Source organism: Lygodium microphyllum, chromosome 3, assembly GCF_053477565.2.
Source record: "Lygodium microphyllum isolate KBCC chromosome 3, Lygodium_microphyllum_v1.1.10, whole genome shotgun sequence".
In the NCBI taxonomy this organism is placed as follows: Eukaryota; Viridiplantae; Streptophyta; class Polypodiopsida; order Schizaeales; family Lygodiaceae; genus Lygodium; species Lygodium microphyllum.
In genome coordinates, this window is record NC_141137.1 from 140,786 (window position 1) to 168,364 (window position 27,579).

At 41.3% G+C, this 27,579-nt stretch overlaps 1 protein-coding gene across 2 annotated transcripts in view; it reads left to right on the forward strand.

Moving 5' to 3' along the window:
* LOC148037984 (grpE protein homolog 2, mitochondrial-like) overlaps positions 1 to 26,252 on the forward strand; it is a 37,002-nt gene extending 10,750 nt beyond the window's left edge. For both annotated transcript variants that reach the window (XM_087667706.1, XM_087667699.1), the window contains exons 2-5: positions 24,563 to 24,982; positions 25,087 to 25,254; positions 25,495 to 25,623; positions 25,715 to 26,252. In XM_087667706.1, the coding sequence (XP_087523832.1) occupies positions 24,563 to 24,982; positions 25,087 to 25,254; positions 25,495 to 25,623; positions 25,715 to 25,783 (786 nt within the window). In that variant the 3' untranslated portion in view covers positions 25,784 to 26,252. The remainder of the gene's footprint in view (positions 1 to 24,562; positions 24,983 to 25,086; positions 25,255 to 25,494; positions 25,624 to 25,714) is intronic.
* Positions 26,253 to 27,579: the final 1,327 nt, after the last annotated feature.

A 27,579-nucleotide genomic window follows, 5' to 3' on the forward strand; every position in this document is an offset into this window, starting at 1 on the left:
GGGCTCAAGTAACCATTTCGATGAAGGGGAATATCGGAGGTTGCTGGAACTCTCAAGTTGGAAAGTCTACTCAAAACAAGGGTGGCACCCTTTCCTCAGATGGAACTAAATACACCAAAGAAACCAAACCTGTCTAGCAATAGCTCCCTAAAAAGAATAGGTTTCACTCACACTACTAGAGATAAGGCCAGGTAGATGAGGAGTGTCGCACTAAGGCCTAGGGTCTCCCAACTAAGAAACCACACTCTCACATGGTATCATTGTCTCGGTGAGGTTGTGGAGGATTCTACAAGAGGAGACCACATCTAGGTTGCTGTTTGGAGCAGATTTCTTTTGAAGAATGCAACCTTGTTGTTGTTTTTGGGCCTTATACCAAGCATTTGTGACATCTACAACTTTTTTCTTGGAGGGTGTATTTGATTTTCCCTTCGTTCGGGCATCCCAACACCAAAACACAAAATTTCTAATGTGATTGCAGGTCTATTTTAGAGATGGATTACCACTTGCTCAAAAAGATCCCCTACCAGATGCTACTTGATATAGGTGCCTAGTTGGCTGCTTGATTTGGCTTATCCAAACTAGGTTGGACATATCTTTTGTGGTGGCTTTGTTGTCTTCTTTTATGAAGACTCTTACTCAGGCTCACTAGAGAGCTATTGTGTGCATGTTGTGCTATTTATAGGAGACCCGACAAGGGGATAATCATTCATGTATGGAGAGGGGGCCACTCCCACTAGATGAAGTGATATTGATTGGTAATGTGGAGTCTAGATGCTCCACCATAGGTTTTGCTTTCTCCCTTGTTTTAGGAGCTATCTCATGGAGTAGTAAGAAGTTGCCTGCCGTGGCCTTATCTTCTACAAAGGCAAAGTATCAAGCACTTTGTTCTATTGCTTAGGAGTTACTTGCTCTACGGTTATTGGTGGAGATTATCTTTCCATAGACAAGACCCACTCAGCTGCACATGGATAGCCAAAGTGTCCTAGTTTTGCCAAAGAACCCAATGTTTCATGTGTGTACAAAGAACATAGAGGTTGAGTACTGTTTTGTACGGGAGCGGATTGTGGATTCCGAGTTAGTGGTGGCCTATTGTTCACAAAGGACAATGTAGTGGACCCCTTTATAAAGCCATTGTCTTAGGTTTCTATGCTTCATCACGTGAGGTCTTTGGGTCTTTAGACACTCTAAGAGGAGGTGTTAGCTTGTATTTTGTTAGTTTGCCATCTCCTAGTTGTGAGCTCTGCCAGAGTTTGAGAGAGACACTAGAGTTTCAATTGTTTCTGCCCATTTTATGTGTGTGCATTTCTTTTTCAGTGAGCATAGGGTGTGTTTTCATTGGCACCAGCCACTTGCATTTCTTTTTCAGTGGCTGGTCAGCCTGATTTTCATTGTGAGAGGGGGAGGCATTCTGCATAGATATTTTTGCGAGCATTTTTTGTAGTAGGAGCAGCTGCTCTGCTAGTTTTATGCCGGCTGATTGGTCAAGATTTGGCCACCAGCATTAGGTTGGCTAGTTTGGGGTTGATTTGGCTATTTATAGCCAGCCTCCTCACTCGATAGATCATCTTGTTCCTTTGAAAGGTTCATCACACTTGATCTTCAGGTTTTCTTTGTCTCTTGTACTACCACTGTCATCAGCCTGATTGGTGTCCTCATTGATGCTTTGGGCTGCATGTAGGGACTGATCAGTCCATCATTGTATTTAACATTCCATTCAGATTCAGTGCAGATTATCACCTCATTCTTTTCTTTCCTTGTTGTCTCTCTCTTCTTTTTTCTCTTTGTGTTCGTGCTCCTCTTCTATTGTGCACTCTCACAAAAGAATGCAGTAATAAATGAATAGAGGAGGAGATGCAAGATGTAGGAGCTCAAGGAGCAGAGAATGCCCACCAATCAGGCTCTTGAGGGAGTGTGTAACGGACCCTCCTTCAGCCCGTTATGGGGCAGGCAACACCCACCCTGTGGAACCTGCCTCATGAGGGATCACCCTCTAATTAGCGGTCCCACAGTTTTGCGGAAGCATAACACGACACGACACGGAATGCGGAAGCGTAACATGTCATGAGCTAGTGGAAGTGTAACACGTCACGAGACAAGGTAATACGACATGGAATGAAGGTAACACGGCATGAAAAACCACGGGTCCAAGTGAAGGCCGGAATATGTATTCAAAGGTGCAACTAAGGCACGAGTTTATTTACAAGGAAAGCTAGAAGGCTTGTGGGGCTAGATTTCACGTGTAGTGGGTGGAGCTATCAACGCGCATCACACGACGCCATCACATGGGTGGGAGAGCTCAAAGGACTACCCTCATACACACCTCCCCTTGAAAGAACTCGACGACCGCGTCGAGGTTTAAAACTAGACTCAAAGCCACTAGGGGTGGTGAGATGAGACTCAAAACTTCGGGGGTCTAAACACATCTCACTATCAAGACGGTCAGTGTCTACCTGCTAGACCTAACCTACAACAAAAACTTTGGGGGTCTTTGTTGACTCACTATCAAGCCGACCAGGGTTTGCCCACTAGGTGCCATGCACACTGACTCAATTACAAATGTGGAACATGGTCTTCTCCGACTCAAAGGAAGGAAATCACCCACTGACTCAATTTACAGATGTGGAGTGATCCAAACCAGATGACTAGGAAGACAACTAATATTGGAAACACTTCAGTTCATCCATTTGCTGACCAGATTTACAAGCACATAATTGAGAATAACCAAGTTAAAACAAGTTGTGCTCACTTGCTATAACGGATGGTCCTGGCATGATAACTGCGTAGAAAATGCAGTGGACTAGAGAGAAGCAAGCGGGTAACTCAGCTTGGAGTGTGCCACGCCATGAATGCAAGGGCCTAGTAAGTGGCGCCATGAGTTAGATGGCCCCAATTGGCCAGATTTTTCAATCCGTGAACCAAGTAAGCAAGAAGGCCCAAATTGGCCTGAGCTGTCAATCCGAGAACATAGTTGGAATGATGGTCCCAATTGGCCAGCGCTGTCAATCTGAAAATACAGTAGGAGAGAGCATAGAACCATGATGGAATGGCCGCATCTCTCTGTTTGCGTGAGGCAGCATTTGACCACCGGAAAGTGACCGCATACCTCAACTTGTGCGAGGTGCGCTTGGAAGACGCACCTCCCCTTTGAAAAAAGTTGGGCTTTGTAGGCCCAAGATTTTTGAGTATACCACTGACTTGCAAAGGTGGTACTTCTCCTTGCGCGTAAAGCGTGATTGGAAAGGGGAATGGCCATTCTTTTATACTCGTGGCTTCGCGAGTTTTTGACTGCTCTTCTGGCAGCTTGAACAGTAGCCTTTCGTTTATTCTCTTGGCGAAAGGAGTTCTGTATCCTTTGGATCTTAATCCTTTTCATGTGCGATATGTTAACAGGATAAGTGGCCTTTCTTTTATCCTCCTGCACAAGCAACTTGCTAGATCTGCTTGATATGCATGGAAATTGCCCGTTTCTTTATTCTCCCGCGGCAAGGAGTCTTCAACACAATCTGTAAAAACATTGGCCTTGTCTTTATCCTCCTGGCACAGGGAGTCTTCGAAAGAATCATCGTGGGAATTAGCCGTTCGTTTATCCTCCTAGCTAAAGGAGTCTTCAAGGATCTCAGCATGGAAATTGGCCATTCGTTTATCCTCCTGGCTCAAGGAGTCTTCATAGATATGATCATTATGCATGGCCATTTGTTTATCCTCCTGGCTCAAGGAGTCTTTATGGATATGAACATTTGGTATGGCCGTTCGTTTATCCTCCTGGCTCAAGGAGTATTCAGCTATCTGAACATTAAGCATGGCCGTTTGTTTATCCTCTTGGATCAAGGAGTCTTTAGTATCATCGTGAGGGATAGCCGTTCGTTTATCCTCTTGGCTCAAGGAGTCTTCGACTAGATCAGCATGGAAAATGGCTGTTCGTTCATCCCCCCGGGCTGCAGGAGTCTTCATAGGTATCATCCTGATGGGTGTCCGTTCGTTTATCCTCCCGGCACGAGGAGTCTTCAATATGATGTGTGGCCGTTCGTTTATCCTCCCGGCTCCAGGAGTCTTCAACACTATCCTCATCTTGGTAAAACTGGCCCGACTCTTCATCAAAGATAGCCCTGTCTTCTTCTGACTCATTATCGTCTCTCTAGTACCTCTCTTGGTACAGTGGTTTATTTGCATCTGTATTAGGATCTTTGGTTTCTGGCTCGTCATCGTCTGACACACCCATGGCCTTTGGCAGCTTAATGATAACTTGGCCACGCGAGTTTGCATTTGACTCCATGCCACACTAAGTGTCACCAACCTGCGAGCTCAAACCCGGCTCTGTCCGGCCCCTTTTTTCTTTTTCTCTTTGGGCTTCAGCCCATCTCTGCATAAATTTTGCCATGGCGGTCTTCATCAAGACGGAACAGACCGAAATCCTATCTTCATTATATTCATATTCATCTTCTTCATCTTCTTCTTCAACACCTGACTCCTCAGAGTCGTCATTATAGTCACTGGAAAAATCATCTCTCGAGCTCGAACTCGGCTCTCGGTGACATGGCTTGTCTTGTTGGTGAATTATGGCCCTTCGTTTAATCTCCCGGCAGCGGGAGTCTTCAAAGATATCATTGTGGACTAGAGTGCAAAATTGTGGACGAGGCAGTTGAGGCCCAATCCCACGTAGTTGACTCCCCCTATGGCATGGAGTCGAGTTCGAACTCGCATGACCAATTTACCTATGAAGACTCCTAGAGCCAGGAGGATAAACGAATGGCCACCTACCATAATGAAGCTTGAAGAGAGTGGATGACATCACCAACTATGGAGGACTAACGCCAAGGTAGGAGTGTTATCACCAATTGTAGGGAAGAAGATGCACCAGCTGAAGAGGAGGGTGACTGCCACCAAAACGCAGTCCAAGAGATGGTGAAGGTTGGTGCCTAATAGCACGAGGGTGAAGATGGAGTAAGCAAACACTAACCACAGGCTGCAATGTCTGCTGGAAGGGGTTGCCTCAAGACCTCGTCCACATCTAGTGTCACCTTCCCTAGCTAGGCGTCAACATCTTCTTGCCTGGTGTCACCCCACATTTGGCGTTAGTTTTTGCAGTCCCAGGTACTTGCGTTTTTGAGTGGGCATGCCTTCACATATTGCTTTTACCCTTTTGGTGGCTGCCTCTTCACCTGGCGACCTCTATCTCATTAGGCATCAGCTCACACAGGCCGTAGGCATTTGCATTTACTGCCTGGGCATCTTTCCGGCATCCGAGGTCTGCGCTTCACTCCCTCAATAGTTGGTGGTCACCTTTCTCACCTCTAACGACATCAAAGAATTGCGGTTTGCTCCCTTGACAACTATCCTTCACCTTCTAGTGATTACTTCAGTAGCTCATGGCTTGGAGGATTGCGTTTCGCTTCCTTCACTGTGCTGGTTCCGTACAGGTGTTGTTGCTTGAGTCAAACATGACAGTGTGGTCATATTTTGAGCTTCGGTTCTGCTATATTAACTTTCCTTCTCATAGAATGATTCAATGCATCATCATCATGTTTGTGTTTCTCTTTTCTAGTGTTTGTTGTACGTACTCTGTGTTTCTCCTTGCAAACCCTACTCTCTCTTTGAATGGTTGTATACCTTGATATGGTTTCAAAGCATACCTGTTATCTTGACATGGTATCAAAGCATACTTATTACTTTCACAAGGGAGAGTGCCGAGGAGTGTTGTCCTTTGAGTATGGATTCCAAGTGCAGCAAGCTGCAAATATATATAAAATAAATGAAGGAGATATAGATTTAGGATCTCAAGGAGTAGAGACTACCTTGTTAGTTGTCTGTATACCCTCTGTGTGTGTAAAGCCTCAATGTGTATTAACATACAAACACACCTTAGTGTGTGTAATAATCTAGGGTTAGGGTTTGAGGGAATTACAAGGCTATAAAATGAACGCCTAGCATTGTAGTTTCGGTTATCTATCTGTCACATGAAACTATCTACATTGGTGTACATGCAACCTCTCTCTCTCTCTCTCTCTTCCCCTTCCCCTTCTCCCTTCCTCTCCCCCTTATTTTCTCTCTTTGAAACGTCCATCTCGGATGCAACCTACATATGAGATATGACACAAGCTATATCCATGAATATATAAGAACTTGACATCAAACTCTCCTCTTGAGCCTAGGAGCTAGTGACATGCTAGGTCATGATCATGTTTCAAGGGTTGGTGTCCATACCACCAGCCCATACCATCTTGATATATAAACGCATTGGCCTATGAGCCAAGAGTCTAAGAGTGGTAATCACATAATGATGTGCATATTAGGGCCCTCAATCCTATAAATAGAACTCTGCTACCCTAATCTTGAAGTGCCCTTAGTACATTTATACTAAGTTACTTTGTGACCAATGCTACTAGCGCTCATTCAAATGTCTATGGATTAAACACTTCCTGCCTTATGAATGATTGGTGACTTGAGCGATATCCTTGGGAATGAAGTGGGCAAAACGACTCTCTAATGAACGTATCAACTCCTATGTAGCCTTTGCTTTTGGGTTATTCTTTGACTTGACCAAATACCGAAGATAAACATTTTGACAAGATCATTTAGTCATACGGTTCAAAGCCAATTTGGACAAAAGTGAAAGATAAGTATACTCGAGCCGCAAAACTTCCTTGATTGGAACTATCAATTTATCTTGCCTTAATGATTCTTTCAAACGACTCCATTAGTAGTTGTGTATCTAGCATAGTCATCTCTTGGCCATGAGCCTCAATCTAAGCGAGATGAGAATCTTAGGAGTTCTAACATTCTGTCTATCGTGTCATGTGTTTTGATGGAGGAGGCACCTTTGTATAGATCATGCAGTTCTTATTCGATTAGTTTTAGCTATGGTCACATTGGTTGATAGTCTTTTCAAGCCTTCATATTTCTTTTCTAGTGTGGTTGGAGGGTCTTTTCACACCCAACATAAGGCAATCAATATTATTTTATGACAATTGGCATTTATTGAAGATGATTGTATTATTTTATTTCAAAATATGCAGTTAGTCAGTTTTATTATTTTTGGCTATTTGTTAGCGCAAGAAAGAACGTGAGAGCGATAATACTTTGAACTTAACCAACTTGATTAATTATCACCATGAAAAAAGAGAGAGAGAGAGAGAGAGAGAGAGAGAGAGAGAGAGAGGAGTCAACACCACATTGAGAGTTTGTTTTTTTTAATCATGAGCATTTGGTCTTACTTTTTAAAATCACTCATTATATAGGCTTCTAGTCAATGTGACTACTCGAGTGAAAAAGTCCAAGTTATCTAGGCTTTCTGGTCAATCCAACAGTCCCACTAAACTTGTAATTTCTCTTGGGTATCTTGTCAATGATGACCCAAGTATAATTTTAGGGCGTTTTGACCATTGGCTACCCTTAAATAGAAAGATGAATATTTTACCATATTTTAAAACACTTAAATAATATAAATCACCTTTTAAAGTAAATGAGTATTAAATTAATTTGAATCATTGAGCTAATATGTCTTAGGAATAGTTGATATACAAAAAGGTTGGTTACATTCCTCCCTTTGGAAATCCCTCTTGTTCTTGAGATGTCGTTTGAAGTATTTTTTGGTTCAAAAGCTTTTTCAGAAGCTGAGTATTTGTGGATAGTCTTTAAAATGCTCTTTGATATCCATTTAGAATTTAAATGAGAGTAATTTTTAAATTAAAAAAAAACTTTCTAAAAATGTGACTTTCTTGTTTCTTGATCATATAAAAGACTATTTGCTCTAATTGAAGTATCTTTTTTTGTTTATCTACTTTAGACGAATCCTCTATTATAGGTTGCAATGATGGAGGTTCTTCATAAGGCTTCAGAAGATGGATATGAAAAGCATTGTGAATTTTCCAATGCTTTGGAAGTTGTAACGTGTAACAAATATCATTACTCTTTTCAGAGACTTGAAATGGTCTATAGTTTCTTGCTAGGAGCTTAATGACTTAGGATAAAGGCTTGTTAGAGCTTCTTAGACAAGTCTTGTCAAATTTCAGTAATATCTAATCTCCTTCTTGTAAAACCAAGTGTCTTCGATGCTTATTTGTTGCTTTCTTTTAATTTTCTCGAGATCTTTGGATAGCTCGTCTAACTTGGGCAAAAGCTGTATCTATATCATGCACGAACCCATCGGTATGAAATATCTACTACTTTGTTTTGAGAATAGATAGTAAGAGTGGTTTTTCATATATGACCTCAGATGGAGCTTTATCTGTAGAAATATAAATCGTGTTGTTATATGCACATTCTACCAAAGATAAATGCTTTCCATTGTTGGTTGGTTTCATGGCAATAGTACTTCAACATATCCAATATTGTGAGATTGACTATTTCAATTTGATCATTTGTTTGAGAATGATAAGAAGAAAACATAACCTTTATACCCAAATTTTCAAAAGAGCTTACAAAAAAAGACTAGTGATTTGTGGATCTTTATCATCTGTGACAGATTGCTGTAACCATGATGCTTGAAGAATAAATATTCTAGCCACATATTGAGACTTGATAGTCTTTTTGACTGGAATGAAATGAGCTTGCTTGTTGAACCTATCAATAATAGTCATATGTTATCATTGTCGTTTGCTGATTTTTGTAAGCCAAAAATAAAATCCTTAGCAATGCTTTCCTAAGGTTAGCTTGGAATTGGTGATGACTACAAAAACCTTGCAGACTTTTGGTGATCACACTTTATCTTTTGGTATACAAGACATTCTTTAATAAATTGTTTAATGTCTTGTCAAAGACTTGGCCAAAAGAAAAATATTCTTTGGTTAGTTGAGAAAATATCTTAGACTATCATTGTTTGTCCTAACAAGAAATTCTCAACCTAAAATTTATTGGTCTTCAATCTTTTTAAGCTTGAATAATGGCCATTAACTTCTTTTTACAATTAGTAGGATTTTTTTTTGCATTTTGCAACCTTTTGCTGGCATAAGCAATTGCATGCTCTTCTTGGTTTAAGACTGCATCAATGTAGTCTCTTGAAGCATCACATTCCACAAAGAAAGGTTTTGACAAATTAGATATAATCAAAACAATCCTTTGTTGATATAGAACTTTGGAGCATGGAGCTTCTAAAGCTTCCTTCTCTAGTTTGGTCCACGGGAATGCCACTGCTTTCTTGGTCAAATGATGCAATGGCCTAGCAACCATTCAATAAATTTCATGTATAGAAACTTTGAACTTCATGAACATTGGTCAATTCTGTGTTAGCTAGTCATTTCTTGGATAGAGTGGATATGAGTGCCATGTTAGCAGGTGCCACGTCAGCACCTGTAGTCGGACAGGTTGCTGCAGTCAGATAGTATTTACTGCAGTCGGTTGCATTTAATGCAGCCGACCTGCTGCAATTATTTCCTATTTTTCGGCTATTTATAGCCGGTTTTGTGGCACACTTCAGTATTCATTGTTCAGATTCTGATCTTGAGATCTGTTGGCTAAGACAGATTGTGATCGGGCTGACGGAGATCGAGGTCATCAAGTCGGAGACATACGTAGATATTTTCTCTGCCCCCTTGTGTATTTCTGCACTCTTATACATCATATTATACCATAGATTTTTTGCGTTTAGACTGTCTCCTTCTCTCTCTCTCTCTCTCTCTCTCTCTCCTCTTTGTATTCACTCTCTCTCAGTCTTTGTCCTATGCTTCCGCATTGCTGCACTCTGACATGGTATCAGAGCGGTGAAGATGGACTGACTGAGGGCTGAACCTATCTGAAGAGGAGATTTCATCGTGACACAAGGCTGCGTTTCCAAGTTTCGAGGGCGAGCGGAAGGGCTACGCATCGGATCAAGGCTGAAGCGAGCATGGGCGTACGGGAAAGGAGTCTAATCGGTGAAATTGGTGCAGATTATTGCTGTTCGAAGGTGAGGAAGGCTGCGTTTAAGGCCTTCCATTGCAGATTTTGCCTTTTTATCGCCTCCGGCGAGTGAAAAAGGTTTGGGCAGCGGAGGAATCAGTCCTAGAAGGCTGCATTTTCACAGTCAGAGCGGGCTGCTTTTGTGTTTGTGCAGGTATTGCAGGTTAATATGTCTACAGAGACTGATTTGGAGTTCAAGGCGATCATGGACAGGAAGGTGCTTGTCTTACCGGCTCTTCCAACATATCAAAAGCTTGATGGTGACAATTACCGCATATGGTGGGTGATGATGCTGGCCATTTTAGAGTCTTATGATTTGGCAGAACTGGTGATGGAGGAGATCAACAGGCCCTCGATGATGGATGAGTCCAAACTCTCTTTCGATGCTCGTGCGGAGTTGACCAAGGCCCAGTCTCATTGGGACAAATTGAATGCCAGGATTCGATCTTTTCTGTTTCTATCTTGCACCATAGCTGTGATAGCTCACATCGAGCACTTGAAGGTGGCTCGTGAGGTATATGGCTGAAGCTCGACTAGATGTACAACTGGATGACCCTGATGAAGAGGGTTTCTTTGGAGATGTAGATGCGAACTTTGTTCGTGAATAAGTCTTCTTCACTTCGGGAACACATCAACAAGCTTCGGCAGCTTCAGATGCAGGTTCAAAATGTGGGGAAGCCTATTTCCTTTGAAGACATGGCGATTACTTTACTATCCCAGTTGCCGCCACGATTCGGTACTTTTTATTCCGCTCTTATTGCTTTAGGGCGGGAGTCGACTCTTCGATGGGAAGAGTTGGTTCGTATGGTCTTGGACCAGGAGGAATAATTGAAGGGACAGAATGCTTCCAAATCGGAGGCATTGGTTGGTCAAGCCTCTCAGAAGAAGGAGAAGGACCAAAAGAAAAAGAAGGAGGATACCAAATCCAAGAAGGACAAGGAGAAGAAATCAACTTGCCATATTTGTGGAAAGACCGGTCACTGAAAGAAGGATTGCCTTGACAAAGACAAGAAGGATACCAATAAGAAGGACACGAAGGACTTTGGAGCGGTGATTGCATCCTCATTAGCTGCTTTTCTACACTTAGCAGTCATTGAGGACTCTACACTGACAACTTCTGATGTTGTGATGACAACTCCGCAGGCTCGAGAGTCGATTGTGGACAGTGGTGCCTCACAATACACGACTTTTTTTTCCGTTGGTGTTGCCCATTTGCGACCTTCGCATGGGCAGATTCTCATTGGAGACAGCTCTTCTGTGTCTATTGCTGCGCTGGGTGAGATGCAGCTTATTCTAGATGGACGTTGTGGTACCCACACGTCTGAGGTGTTGCACTAGGATTGGGATATCATTTACTTTCGGTTCATAAGATTTGTGCTCTTGGCCTCTTGGTGGAGTTTGACAATGATACTGTTCGAGTCCTTGATCGTGGATCGAGGAAGGTTCTCTCTACAGGGTATGAGGAGAATGGAGTCTACAAATTGAAGTCTGCTTCAGCTCTTACTTCTCTTCTTCTTACTTCTCAGTCTCATAGTCCGAGCTATGGCATGCTTGGTTTGGCCACCTGAACTACGAGTACCTTCGGAAGGCGTCAGGATGATCATTTGTCCGAGGCTTGCCGGACATAGTGGTGAGCCATCAGCCATGTGTCTCCTGCGTTCGTGGAAAACTGCATCGGGATGCGATTCCCAACAAAGCTTCTAGGCGGTCTACTTCATCCATGGAGCTTGTATCTATGGATCTTTGTGGTCCGATGAGGACCGAGTCCCTGAAAGGGAGCTTATACTTCATGTTGATCGTAGATGACTACAGCAGGATGACTTGGGCCTATTTCTTGACTTTGAAGTTGGAGGCTTTCTCTCATTTCAAGGATTGGCTTCTCTTTGAGGAGAACTGTTCTGGCCGGCGACTAAAGGCCTTGCGTTCAGACAAGGGAGGTGAATTTGTCTGATGAGTTTGCTCGTTTTTGTGCAGATAGGGGTATTCACCAGGAGTTTGCTAACACCAACACTCCCCAAGAGAATGGCATTTTGGAGCGGAAGAAGCGAAGTGTGATCGAGATGGTACGCACCATGATGGAGCACCGCAAGACACCTCAGTTTCTGTGGGTTGAGGCAGTGGCTACTGCAGTTCATATCCTTAATCGATCTCCCACTTTGGCCGTTGACAGGATGACACCTTTTGAGGCTTATTCGGGACTAAGCTTGATGTCTCTTATTTCAGGATCTTTGGATATGATGCTTATGTGCACATTCCAAAGACGCAGCATGATAAGTTCGAGGCGGCTTCCCGATGACAGGTTTTTGTTGGCTATAGCTCCCAATCCCAAGGTTATCGTTTGTTTGATCCCATTAAGCGGGATGTCTACACGAGACGAGATGTGCGGTTCGTGGAAGTACCGGCCACAGAGGGGGGTGAGGAGCACCCCGTCCTTGGAGATCTAGGGGAGAGTTGGGCTCCTGAGACAGTTTCTTTGGAGCCAAAGCCTCTTGATGGAGATTCTTCTTCGGATTCAGAGTCTTCTCTTCCACTGGCCACCCTCGAGGAGCTTCCGCCGGTGGATGTTCCGGAGTCTTCAGCAGATGGAGAGCGACAGGGAGAGGTTTGTCCTCCTCCTCGTTGGGCCAGTGATACACTTCGAGATTCAGGGATGGAGGGAGTCCCTGAGGAGTGAGAACTGCAGGATGGACCGCGGAGGTCACAGAGGAATCATGTCCATTCTTCTGGCAGATATAAATCCTGGAGCTAGGATTGACGTCCAGGTTCATGATGGGCTGGTTACTTGATAAAGAGCGGGAGGCTTTCGTCTAAAGTCCCCATGAGGGGACACTTTGGCGGTTTTGGCCGAAGGCGGGGGGATTCCATGGTCACATGTTCAGAGACATGTTTGGCAGATTGGTCTCGTATGTTCTGAGCGATATAGATGACATAACACAGAGAGCTGCTATGATTCTTCTCTATTTTCAGGTGGTGCTGTTATGATCGACATTGATGTTAGATACTCTCCGAGGCATCTTGGTGGTGGGCTGGCCACTCACTGCTTGGATATCCAGGGTTCTTCTGGTGGTTCTATGTTGTATAGTTTATGATACCCCATCATTGTACTATTGTATTGTATCAGATCACCCCTGATTTGAGAGAGAGTGTTAGCAGATTAGTCAGCTTAGGGTGAGTTTGTACTGCAGAGGCTACAACATTTTTGTAGTATTTTTACTTGCATTTTCTAGTGCCCCTTTTTAGGGCTAGGGAGCATTTAATACTGGTTGACCAACATTAAATGCTGGCCGACTGCATTTGATGCTCCCCCCATTTTATGCCTACATATTGCCAGGCTACTACTCCTCTTCAGTACTTCATCCATCATTTGTGGATTCTTCCGAGGAGAGAGGAGCCAGTGCCAGGGTGCCCACATAGCCAGTGACTCACTGTTGTATGCTACTGTCTCGTGTTCGATATGGATTCCGTTTCCTGGGCATACATCTAAGTTCTCATCTGTATTTGTGTTTATTTTTCTTGTCTTGTGTTTCAACAGTTTATTTCAACATGTTGTTTATGCTTCCATTACTGCACCACTTTTGACATTGTTGCTATTACTAGCATTAACAAAACATTCTTTGAATAAAATTTCGGAAGAAAAACTTGTAGCCTCCACAGTATTTATCGAAGTCTTGGAAGTCGACTTTGCCTTTTTGTTCTGGGGATACTCTTGATCGCCGTGAAAATGATCCATATGATGGTAGGTGAAACAACAGCCCTTTGAGTGATCTTCATTGTGTGAGTAACCTTACGTTATGCAATTCCGAAGTTGGTTGATGAGTTGCTGTTGGGGTAGAGGACTTCTTTGACTTAAAGATTGAGGCAACTTGATGGGAACCCCCAGTTGACTAGTTGCCCCTACTTGCAGTCAAAGTGTTGTAAATAAAATTTGCATACTTATAGACGTTCTCAAGCGAGTGAAGAGGATTGCAAAGCACCTCATCCTGGTTATTTAGCAGTAATCCAAAAAGGTATTGCATGTAAAGTAGCGCTTGAGGATCATCCAAGGCCTTTGTTTTATGTAATAAATCTTTAAATTCATGTGAGTACACAACCAAGCTATTCTTTCCCATATCAAGCCTAAATAATTTTCGAAAATTTTCAGTTTGATCATCGGTCACAAAGCATTTTCGAAAAATGTATTGAAGATTAGGGCAAGTTGTTGGCTTAGGATGTAGGCCCGTCCACCAAGCGTACTCCTTCCCTTGTAACATAATTTGTATTTGCTCGATGTGCTGGGTGTCATTGAATTGATACAAATCAAAATACATTGTTCATTTAGCCAGCCATGAATTGATATTTGTCTCATCACATTCCTTCTTTTTCCCTTTAAAGAGATTGGATTGGAATTGAAGAGTTAACGTCCTCATGGCTACGGACACAAACGTCAATGGGGAGTGCGGAGCTCGGCTAATTGCCACTGTGATTCCTTTACTTGAGCTTGGAGGATTACCACAATGGAGGAATCTCCTTTAGATTTGAAGGAAGAAGAGGCTCTGGGATGTTGCTTGTGCATGTGTTTTGGTTTGGAAGAAGCCAAACCGGTATTCTCCATATGCTTGTGCATGCGTTCTGGTTTGGGAGAAGCTGAATGAGTAGCCTCCATATGTTGAAGTTCAATAGAAGTGGGCGCATCAAAGGGAGATACACCATGAGAAGACATGGTATTAATAAGAGAAGAGATTTCGAGAAAAAGAGAGAGAGAGAGTTTTTTGGAGCTTAAGGAATGAATGAGAGAAGAGCAGCAGAAGTAGAAATAGTCTCCTTTAAATGCAAGGCTGAATCTTTTTTTTTTTTTTGGGTTGAGGTGGGGTGGACAAGTAGAGGTCGGATGGACATGCAAAGGGGACAAATAGAGGGGTGCCTTTGGGCAATGAGTTTGAGAGAAGCCTTAATTGTTCATAGTGGAGCCTTTAGCCTTTATTGTTTTTCTTCAAAATTTAAAAAAAAGATACACGGCCAAATTTTCTAATGACCACGTGTACCGCTTAATTGGCTTGCCTCCCATGTAACTCTACCAGGACAAAAATCAACCCAACAACCCCTCCCCCCCTCCCCCTGGCGTTGCGTGTCAAAGGTCAATGCTCCTCCCCCTCGATTGGTTGTCCTAGTGGGACAACATCCCCTTACATCTGCACTCAGCGCTTGCCATGTCCCTTTATGTTGTAGTCAACATTTGCCAAGAGTCACAGACTTTGTGAAAGTCTACCCATGCCTCTCTCTCTCTCTCTCTCTCTCTCTCTCTCTCTCTCTCTTATTCTGATGGTGCATTAGTTGAAGACGACTACCTATTCACAGCTGACCACTCGAAGATGAGTGCTGTTTTTTTGTCCATGATTTGATAGTTTGTGTCTCTCTCCATGATTGACAAAAGAAATTTCTTTTTTTTTTTTGGTTTAAGCACAATCTCTCTCTCTCTCTCTCTCTCTCTCTCTCTCTCTCCCCCCGCTCCGCAATGCCCACATTAATTGTAATACCCCATAGAATATTTAATCTTAATATTAATGTTAAAAGCAATGCCAAAAATAAATGTTAAATCAATGCTAACATTTAATGCTACATTAACAATAAAGATAATAAGCATATTAACATTAAGTGCTAATTCATTAATATTAAATGTTAAATCAATAGAAATTATAGTCAATTAAAACTTTGATGCCTATTCGGGCTACAAGATTTCAGCATCGGACCACCCTTTGCCATAGCCCTAGAGTAGCAATTCCTTGGACTCCGGTCTCATCAAAACCATTGACAATTCTTGTATACAAGCGTTGCTTCAACACCAAACCCGAGCATGGATACGAAACCAAAAAAAAAAAACCTTACTCTTGTATCCACCACTTGCAACACATGCCCCTTGTGCATGTCTCTCACTCTAGTAGTGTCCCATATAACCATTAATGAGAGAGATGTATTTGTGAGGCGTGAACCATCATGGTTCCGTGAGTAAAAGTGGTTTTGTGCACATCATCAGATCTCGCATACAATTGTAGATTGACGCTCTGATACTAGTGAAACGTCCTCCTAGGATCCAACCTGCATAGGAGACACGATACAAGCCAAACATAATGTAAAAGGGACTGGACATCAGGCTCATCTCCCAGCTGTAGACTCGAATGGGCTCACCCCCAACTTTGAGAGCTAGGAGCACTCCGGGCCATGACCACATCCCAGGGGTTGGTGTCCCATACTGCCAGCCCACACCATCCTGGCGTACAGATGCGTTAGCCAACGGGCCAAGAGTCCAAGAATGGTGATCACACAATGAATATGCACAATAGGGTTGTGAGTCCGATTAATAGGACTTGGCTATTCTAACCCCAAAGTGTTAGTGCATTTGCACTAAGTCACTTCATAACCATTGTCACCAATTCTATTAGTGTCCATTTAGATGTCTAGGGACATAACAAGTGGCATATTTGGAGGTGAGCTCCCAGGAATGAGCTCAATGTGATGATCTTTTGGCCTCTTTGGTGGTAACTCGTGAAGTGCAGTGCTTGTAAAACAATCTTCATACTCGTTTAGACTTTTTCATTGCTTTATAAATTTGTACATGGGATAAGATGGGAATTGAGTTTCCTTTCACTCCAATATCAAAAGATGCAGGTTTACCCTTAAAAAGAATCTAAATTTATTTTGATTCTAGTCAATGGCTGAATCTACTCAATTCCCATCACTACCCCTGGATTCATTCTTAATACAACATCACAATGACCAAGATCTCCCGTGACAAAATTCTCATGATCTATTTAATCTCAATTCATAGTTTCTAAAAAATGGGTTAAACTTGAGACTTCATTTCTTGAAAAGCAGCATTTGACATCTTTGGTATTTCAAACCTCTTCTTTGGTAGATCTAGAGCTTCAATAATCCGAAGATGGATATAATGATATGTAGCTCTAGTATCAAAATGAATGAGAACAGGCTGATTATAATCTTACCCCAAGTTGTAAAAAGCTTCCTGTTCTTTGATGGAGTTTCATCTTGTTGAAAGGTTTCCTTAGGTACCTCATTTGTTTGAGGTGTCTTTTAGGGCTAGTTTTTCTTCTTTGACTTGCTAGGATGTTGACTAGCCATGTGTCCTTTTTCTTCATAAGAAAAACATTGCCCTTCTCTTGTATATTTTGCTAAGTGCTAATATGTTAGCTTCTTTTTGGATGGTAAAGATGGTGTACCTCCATTCTTATGCTTTGCTTTTTGTTTGTTTGACTACTTTTGGTTAAACATCTTGGTCTTTTTTTGTGCTTTTTTTTTTTGAGGCTTTACCAAGTATCCATGGCATATCTAGTTCTTTAGTTTCTAGGACTTCATCTTGGGCTGCTTCCAAAGTATCAGGCTTTCTTATCTTGATAGCTCGCCGTACCATTGGATGTAAGCCATGGATAAACTTTCTCGTCTCCATATTGGAAGGAACTTCATTAAGAGATGTAAATTTAAGAGAAACAGTTGCAAACTTGTTGATATATGTCTCAACATTGTCTCCTTGACTTTGCTTCAGCTCATCCCATTCTTGTTGCACATCGGCTTCAAAGGATGAGGGCAGAAACTTCTTGTTGAACATCTCCTTAAACTCTTTCCAAGACTTTGGTTTCTTTACCTCTTGAACAACTTTGAGTCACCAATTTAAACTGGCATCCTTCAAGTGCATTTTAACCATCCTAGTCTTTGATTTTTTTGTATAATCTTCACTACCAATAGCAACATCAAATTGTCTAGTAAAAGACACAGCTTTTTAAGAATCTCTCTTACCATAGAAAACGACAAACTTGACGCTCTTCTCTCCTGGCTTAAAGTCTTTGGTACGATTGTTTTCCTTTGCTAAAAGTATCTTTGGAGTTTTAGCCACCATGGAAATTATTAGTTCTTTGACTTTCTCCTTGTCCTTCTCCATGGAGGGATTCTTAAGATAAGAGGAGGCAGCTTGTGTATGATGAGACTTTGAAGTCAACACTTGGGTGGATCCTTAAATGATAGGTGATGTTTAATACCATTTATTTGAAGCGCCTTCTCGATAAGGAAATCTTCAAAGTCCTTCGCTTTAGACCATGCTTTAGCCCTTCTCTCTATCAAAGCTTGAATTTTTGGATTTGCTTCTAGCTCCTTGTATCTTTGTATATTTTCATAATCAAAGAAGCATGTAGATATAGAGTGTTGGAAGCCTTCCGGTTGGTCACCAAAATCCTTCTCTTTACCTTTTAGCATGGTAAGAAAGTTTGACCCAAAGTTCTTGTTACCCAACAAAGTTCTTGCAGGGAAGAAGTCCTCTCTGTGATATCTATTTAAGTGTGGGGAAGAACGTGAGAATGACAATACTTTGAACTTAACCAACTTGATCAATTATCGCCATGAGAGAGAGAGAGAGAGAGAGAGAGAGAGAGAGAGAGAGAGAGTCAACATCAATACCATGTTGAGATTAAAACTGGCCCTTCTCCTGAATTTATTAAAACAAACCTATTGTATACAAAGGGCTGATTTATTGCAATTCTGAAAGTTAATGATTTTGAAATCCTAAACTTTGTATACTTGGTTAGCAAGCTGATTTGATTCTTTAGTGACTTAGACTAAATCAAGCTAAGTAGAAAGTGTTTCTTGGATGAGTGATAGATAGAAGAGTACAAAGCATGTGGCTGAAACCTCGACATGAGAGCTTATTTAAAATGAAGAGAGAGACCTCCAATATATAGGTGTGGGGCTTGGGTGCTCAAAAGTGAAAAGTGAAGGATACAAATGACAAGTGTTTGTTGGAAATCATACGTGTATGGACACTTGTCTCTTCAAAATGATATATGTCCTATTTTAGATGCCACATGTCACTTTTCTAGAGAAAGGAGCTTTTAAATTTTCTACTTTGAAAATCTCAAATGGTTAAGAATTTGAGATAGTTGCTAAAGACAAAATTGCTTCTTGGAAAATTCGAGATTCTTTGATGTGAATAAAATTTCTATTTGAGTAACTTTCAAAAACAGTAACCTTCTAAATTTTAGGGGTTGCCAAATTAAGATTTTAGAGAGCTTAATTGTATAGGTTCACCGGTTCATGGTTTGTTTATTTAATCATGAGTATTTGGTTTTACTTTACTCCTTTCAAAGCAAATGAGCATCCAATTAATTTGAATCATTGAGCCAATGTGTCTTGGGAGCAATTGTTATACAAAAGGTTGGTTATACTATTTATGGCTGCTTTCTAGTTGACTAGTCATTTATTCTTTACGTATCTTTAGCACACTTCGAGATTCGACACTAGCTTGATCTGGTGTCCTCACTGATACCTTGGACTGTGTGCAAGGACTGATTTGTTCACCTTTCCTTGTATTCAATCTTCTTTCAACTCAGTGTAAATCTCTCACTTTCATTCTCTTCTTGAATTGCAATCTTTCTATTCCTTTTGATCTCTTTATTCGTGTTCTTCCATTGCGCACTCTCACATATTATGAGAGCCAAAAGTGAGGACTCCGAGACTCTAAGAAGAGAAGACCACATTCAACTTTTTGTTTGGAGTTGTTTTGTGAAATTTATTTTTTGCTTCATTTAATCTTCTATGAAGTGTGCAGGATATCTAGAGCTTCTTCTCCAAGGCGTAGCTGATTTTTTCTTTGTTTGGGCAGCCCAACACCAAATTGCAGCCTTTTCTTGTGTGTTTGTACGTCTATAAGAGTTATGGAGTTCCATTAGCTCAATGCTTTCAATGACTAAGATGAGGAGACCATCTAGCCTTCCTTTGATAGGTAGACCCATCAATCAGACAGTTGTAGAGAGTGACGTAAAGATCAACATTCAAAGCCATGAGTATCTAAAGATCGTCATTTTGATAGGTCGCAATGATCAAAGTGTGCTTCTTTTCTCTTGCTTCTCTACATGTTTCTCATAGGATGCGTGATTTTGGTCCTTGCATAGCTGTTATGGCTGTTAGTAGATATGTCAGTTCATGGTTGAGTTTGTGTATGCCGGAGAGGGCTGGGCACATTCGAGATAATTTAGGCATTTTTTGTTTGTCATTTTGATGGTGTTTATGGCATTTATTGCTGGCCGACTTGACATCATTTATGGCATTATCTCAGTCTATTTATTAGATATTCCTCCTCCACAATTTGTAACTTGCATCATTTGTCATTCATCATTTGACAGGTTCTAGTGGAGGGAGAGGAGTAGGTGCCAGTGCCTTCATAGCTTGTGACTCACATTGGTTCTGTCTTGTCTCATATCTTGGTATATGGTTTCCATTTCCTGAGTATCTCTTTGCTTTTGAGTTCTTTGTGAAGTGTTCCTTTTTTTCGTAGTGTTTCTCTTTTCTTTCTCTCTTGTGTTTAGCAATTTATTACAAGAGTTTTCCACAGTTCCATCATTGCATCCACTTCTGACATGGTATTAGATTGCAGGATCATTGTTCTTGCTGCTGTTTTACACTGTTTTAGTTCTGAGTTTTGCTGTTTGGACCTATTTTGACTGCTGCGACTGATTTCCAGCCCGGGCAACCATTTTCTGATCATTTTCAGCTTGTTTCATCATAGCTTTGCAAACTGCCATTTGTGTTTACTGTTTTCTAGAGCTGTTTCAGGGCTGGGGATTTATTTTTAACCCTTTTGCATCAACGTTTTGGTGACTATTGGCTGAGATGACCTGTTTTTCTGCTAGGCGACTGCATTTACTACAGCTACTATCTGTATTTTCTTGATGAGCATCTACGTTCTGCTCTTTTGCTTTTGTGTAGGGCTGGGTGACATGTTTTTTTTTTTGGCTGTGATTCATTGTATTTTCTTGTTGTGATACATTGCTCAGCTTTGGAGAGGGTTCATGTGCATCCAGATGTCGTGTTCTCATCACTACTTTCTAGTTCTCTATGTGCTTTCTTTACTGCTTTGAACTCGTGCAATCCTTGTGAGTCTGTATTTTTGGCATACTTTTTTCCCTGGAGATCCCTTGTTTTTCTTCATCTTCTCTATATCTCCCTTCTCATGTCTCTTCCGACATCTCCTCTTGATGGTTAGCATACAGACATTATTTATATAGTTATGTTGGAGACTTGCTGTGTTCAGCTATAGGTTTCCATGAGGATGCTATCTCTCAGCACTTCCAATGTTCCAATTTTAGAGAGGGGTGCTATATGACGGAACACAAAGAAGTCTCAGTGCTATTATTGTGGCAAGGAGGGATACCTGTGGAAGGACTACAAGACCTTAGTAGCTTTACAAAAGGAGCAGGAGTGCAAGACCTTATTAGCTTTACGAAAGGAGCAGGAGCGGATGGTGATGACTCTCTTAGCAAGTCTTTGAAACTAGCCTGCCTTCTTGGAAAGGGTGGTAATTTCTTGATTAAGCACTTCATTACAACAATCAATAAATAAACATTATTGGAAATGCACAATTTACCTTAATAATCTTGGACAATAGACACTTGGTTGGCCCTGAAATTGACGTCTGTTTTCATATTTCTTTAACTTTAATTGCTAATGGATTGAGTACAAGTTGAGATTCCACAATTTCCTTGTTTCAACCCTTTTTTTCATCAGCCTCTACTCCAACTGGTGGTTACTACACTCGGGATTCGTCTTCAGTAAATGACACACATCAACACCTCCCTCAGCCCACTAGTGCTCCACAAGAGCCATTGGCTGTTGGACAGCTTTGCCCTTGAGCATCTTGTACATTCTTTCCTTCATTTACAACATTGATTCATTTTCTTTAGATATGTTTCCCGTCCTTGACCATTAGGGAACGTCGTTCCGGTGTTTCAAGGCCCTCTTCCACCCGTTCCATGTTGCTATTCATGAGATTTACAATGCTAACATACTCTCTCAAATCATGGGTGATAGGGAAGGGTAATAAAATGTATATTGATGAAAAACCCACTATAGTACATACAACAATGGTAATTAGATAGGACCATGGACATCAAGTAAAAGGTGATCGATCAAGGTGCCTCAAAAAGACATTGATTTGGATGTTGATTGTACCAATCGCTAACCACAGGGAGGACTCGATTGCCTATCCCAAACCAGCTTTGTGGAAAGCACATCATGACCATGGATTTCCTTATAAAGAACTGGTTCAACAGAGATAGAGAACTTAAAGTGTACAACAAGCTCAGTGAAAGTAGTAGAATTCCAGCAGAAGAGAACTAGAGTGATGAATGAATTGACTGATTGATCATGTTGTATTCTAGTATGATACAATGGGCCTCAAACCTCTTTGTCTCGGGTGGACCGGGGATGTAGGTTTCTCTCATGGCGATAGGCTGCTGAGTGCACCCGAACAACTGGGTGCCCTAGAACAGTAGCAAATGCCGCTGTCTCTAATGGTGACAGGCTGTTTAGTGGTCCTGAACAGCTGGTAGCAGTTTTGATGATGAAAATGCAGCAGATATGGGTACTGAAACTGGATAGATGGTAGGCACCTGGGTGATGTGCCTCTTATAGAGAAGACATGAAGGAATCTCCTGAAATCAGGTTGCTTGGCTGGAGGAATGTGTGGACAGCTTCAGACAGCACACTGGGATGCAGCATGAACTGAGATATCTGCTAGGAGTGGAGTCCAGATAATAGTGGGCATGGAGAGGGTTGATGATAATTGGCTGGAATAATGAATGAGGGATAGAGATGCACTTCACATAGACTCCTATTTATAGAGCATTTTGGGTGCATTTGATGTATTCCCAAAAGAAAGCTATTTAATAATAACTATTAAACATTGATGTGATATTGGGGCTTGTTTAAAGAGACTTAATTATGGGTTAATGAAAACCCTAATGTTAGTGTCTCAATATCCCCACCTTTGGCCATGTTGTCAAAGTGTCCCTTTGTGTGGGAATTGATTGCTTTGTCTCACTTCCCATCATGAACTTAAAAGGCAAACTAGCTCGAGGATTTGAATTTGCCAAACCTCATCAATGCTTTTGGAAAGCCATGCTTATGGTCCACAATGCCTGCATATGGATGAGGCCTACATGCCACACCATCACCACTTGCTCACACCTCCTCATTGGCATTTGAGAGTTGTAAGGGATGATTGCAGTACTAGGGCTAGACGAATGAGCTTGGGGCTGTTGTATCCTTCACTACATCGCCGGAATTAGTGTTGGAACCTCAAGGATGATGAAGGATTGGATGAATCCTTGCTCTTCTCCTTCTCCATTTGTTTCGGCAATGCTGCTAGCTTCTTGTTGTCCTTACAAAGGTGCCCCTCCTTGACACAGAAGTAGCACTCCTCCTCCTCCTCCCTGCTTGTCATCCCTCTCTGAAGCAACCAAGGCACTTGAAAGGGGGCCGTTAGAATGAAAAGGGAACCTCCCCTTGTAATCTTATGGCACTTTCATGCTCAAGTAGAATCCATTTCAGGTGTTGGAAACTGATGGGAGAATTTGATGTCTAAGCTTGTAAGGAATTTGCAACATTATGAAGCAGCGGAGGCAATTTGTAGAGAATAGTCTCCACTAGATGCACTTTGGGAAGAGCAGACTGCATGTTGTGAAGCTGTTCTTGGATCTCTCTTTTGGAGAATGCACAGCTGGATTGTAAGACTGATTAGTTGGTTCAAGCTGGATATTTTGCAACTATCTGTAGAGGGTAAGAGCCCTCACGGTCGATGAAGCCTCATACATTAGTTGGAACTTCTCCCACATTTTGGGAGATGTGCCATGAGAGTTAACCACTGGTAGGATTTCCTTCGAGATGCATTGATGAAGGGCTGAGTATGCCTTTTCTAGTGAAGGACTGCTTCCTCATAATTGTCTTTGTCCCAGGAAGAGGAGAGGGTTGTGGGGGATGCGAGGCAGAACGTTAAACAATGTACTAGAGAACTTTTACACAAATGGTGCTTTCATCACCACTCCCAAGTTAGATAGTTGGGGCATTTAAGCTTGCCATCAGTGTTACAGCACAGAGAAGCCATTGATAGATGATTTGCAGAGTAAGAGAGAATATTTGGGTCACTTAGGATGAATAAGCCCAAGCAGATGAGCTCAACAACTCAAGCAAAAGAAACTGGTTCAGAGTAAGGACAAGAGAGAGGAATAGTCTGTGGAGTGAGTGTTGTGAATAGAGGCATGACAACCAACAGGTGTGATCCTTCCCTTAGATGTGTAAATCAGGCTGAAAATGCAGTAAAGATGAAACATAAGTAGGAAAATGTTGACCTTGTGGCAAAAAATGAAAATGACTACAAAAAGAATGAAAGCCTTAGCTGTTCAGTACAAACAATGGCAAGACTGATCAAAAAGCAAGGTGGAACAGTGGAAAGGCAAGGTACCACAGTCAAAATGTTGGTACAGCAGTGTGTCAACAGGCTAGAGAAGCCACACAGCAGCTGAAAACTGCTGATCAGCTGCCAGATGAGGTGCCCAGACCACCAAGATCTCAACAGCGGCAAAACACGAAGTTTATGGCAGTAGCAAAGAGGGATGAAACTTCTTGCGATGCAGACTGCTCATGCTACAGAATTTGGGCCTCTTGTGATACTTGCTGTTGTTCTAATGTGGGTTGTATAGTGCTTGTTGACCTGCTATGTTTAATTTGAGGATTGGGGGTAGCAAGCACATCAAGATTTTGGGATGCTTGGAGGGGAGGTTTTTTGTTGAGTGTTATGTTGAAGCCTTACACAAGTTAGATAGTTGGATAACTTTTGTATGACACATGATTTGAAGATCTTCTTGGTGTTATGCAGCCATGGCAGACTGCAGTCTATAGAGCTGATTCATTCAGTGTATTTCGACCTTATTATGAAGTACGTGCACCCAAAGCCTTCAACTTCTCTTCTGTAGCATCTCCAGTTGCAGAAAAAGATGCAGAAGAAGGGACTTCTACCTCAGAAGAGGTGAAACCAGCAACCAATGATACCACTCAGAAAGTTGAAACTGAAGAAGCATCTAAAACTAAATCTGGAGAGGAACAGGCGCATGCAAAACAAGAGGAGGACAATGAAGCTCTCTTAAAGTTGGTAGCAGAACGGCAGACCCAACTGGATGAAAAAGGAAAACAGCTTGGGGAGTTGAAACAAAGGTTTTTGTCCAGCATGGCTGAACTAGAGAGTGTGAGGGAGAGGCTCCGAAGAGAAGCTGAAAGTACGAAGAAGTATGCTATACAGGTCATCTTCTACACTTTATATCACTTTTCACTTTGGTTGCTCAGTTTTGATGATCTGATTTCTAAGTATTGTAAATGATTGGGTTATCATTATGAAACTTTCAGGACTTTGCAAAGAGTCTGCTGGATGTAGCAGACAATCTAGGAAGGGCTGTCGCAACAGTGGCAGAAAATGGTTGTAAAGAAGTAGCAGGAAACAGTACTTCAGAAACAGCCAAATTTTTGAAAAGTTTGTTAGAGGGTGTGATTACGACCGAAAAGGAACTTATGAAGGTATATATATTGTCAACTCCTTCGGTCCATTCAAAGATATTCTTATTGACATATGAACAGATTGTCAAGCTTTGATGAGTTCTACTTCACTTGCCAACTTTGTAGAATGCTCCTTTTGTTCTACTGTCCAGAAGTCTGTTCTTAATGGGTGTAGATTTGCAAACTGGTAGTTGCTGCAATGTAGCATCCCTCCTGGCTTAAACTTTCTCTGAGAGTTAGCCCTTGGCCTCCATGCATCAGGTTTTGAAGAAATTTGGCGTGGAGAAATTTGAACCAGTTGGTGAGCAGTTTGATCCGAACTCTCATCTTGCTTTATTTGAGGTACCTGACCCATCAAAAGAGGCGGGGACAGTTGCTGTTGTTGTCAAGGTACTGCGAATACTTGCATACATTTGTGGCTTGAGATCCTTGCCTGGTTTTGTGAAGGCATCATTATGCTTTTTTTTTTTTGGTACTACAGGCGGGCTACATGCTGCATGACAGAGTACTTCGACCTGCTGAAGTTGGCGTTGTGAGAAGTTTGGAGTGATTGCAAAGGTTTTGACAACATATTCTTATTTCTTCTGTATTATTTCTCATTAAAGTGTAAGGGCACTAGGGTGGGAAAATCATTGCTCAACTTGAGATGTGAATACATAAAATGGGTGGTCCCCTACTCAGGTATACGACAAATCTTCGTAGGGTTTTAGCAGTCTACTTGAGCACTCTGGATAGTTCTCCGTGAGCGTTGAGGATATTAGCATGTACCTTGTAGGTAGCTACTAAATCTTAGCATGAGGCAGGTATAAGAACGATGGTGTGATTTAGATGCCAGACAAGTTTAGGCCTGAAAAGTAGAGATACGTTCTGAGAACGATGGTACAATTTAGATGCCAGAACACGTATTTCTGAAAAGCAGTGGGTTTTTTGAAGGACTTTGCACAAGAATATTCTTGTGAATTACTAGAATCCAAATGTTTTGCCAGTGTTATTAAACGAGTGGTACTCTGTTTACTGTTTCTTTGTTTCCGAGTGACAGTTTCCTATGAAACTTTTAGTGACATTGTGAGTCTAGTACTATACTCTTTTTTAAGTGTAGGGTATTCTTTCATTTGAAACCACCTCCTATCATGGTTTCACACACACACACACACACATACACAGCACATTATGGAAGAATGACTTTACAGTACACTCTGACTAACTATTTTACCTCCTATCTTCTCTTTTATTTTACTACCTTCTATTTGTCGTTGCAATAAATCTGGTGCAAGAGATATCCTTTCATCTTACACCACTTCCCATCTTCTCTTTTATTTGTTTTTTCTGGAGTTGGTTGTAAACAAAAATTGATAATATGCCCTACATGTGTTCACACTCCTGATTTTGTGAACTGTTCTTGGCTTTTGTGGAGGTGGTTCTACACAAACAATGATAGTATGCTTTATCACGTTTTCACACTTATGATTTTGTCAATTATTCTTTCCATCACATAAACAATGTGGGCTTGGATATGTTCTTTGAATATTTGGTTCTAGCCTTGGTCGGAGTGTTTCAAAAAACAAAAGGATTTAACTCAAGGCGAAAAGCAGTTGATAACCAGATTAAGGAAAAGCTATGATTCTTGTTTCTTGCACGGACTTTGATATGTAAACGAACCATGGAGTACAATTCTCCTTTGAAGTTTGAACTGTCATAGGCAAAGCTAAGGAAGACCATGAAATGTTAATAGACTATATTGCAAATAGTTTAATGTTAAGCAACTCAATGGGCCTTAACTTATTGTCTCACATTTCTTTGGTTTTATAAGTAATGCTTTATAGTATGAAATTCATAGTTTTTTGCCAATTATTCTCCCTATTGAGATCTACATTCATATCTCATTGGAAACTTACTCTTAGGTTATTGCTCTTTTTAGTTGAAAGAATTATGAATTGTAGAATCATGCTAAAAGGAGTGTGCACACAAACAAGGAGGCAAAAGAATATTTAGGTCAAATTAACATGTATCACATTGGTTGTAGTAAAATGGTGTTTTATTTATGAAAGTTTTGTTATTTAATCTCTTCGATGAACACAAACAAGGATGCAAAAGATTATTTAGGTCAATTTAACATGTATCACATTGGTTGTAAAACCAATTGAAAAGCAAAATGGTGTTTTATTTATGAAAGTTTTGTTATTAAATCTCTCTGATGAATTAGTTTTATGATATGCCAATTTCCAAGGTGTATGCTTGAAATATTTGCTGAGGCCCTATAATAACAATGATGATAGATGTCACCCAACTCCTCTCTTTAGAATGGTGATGGATGTTTGCTATTTCACAAGTAATTTGCAGCTCACA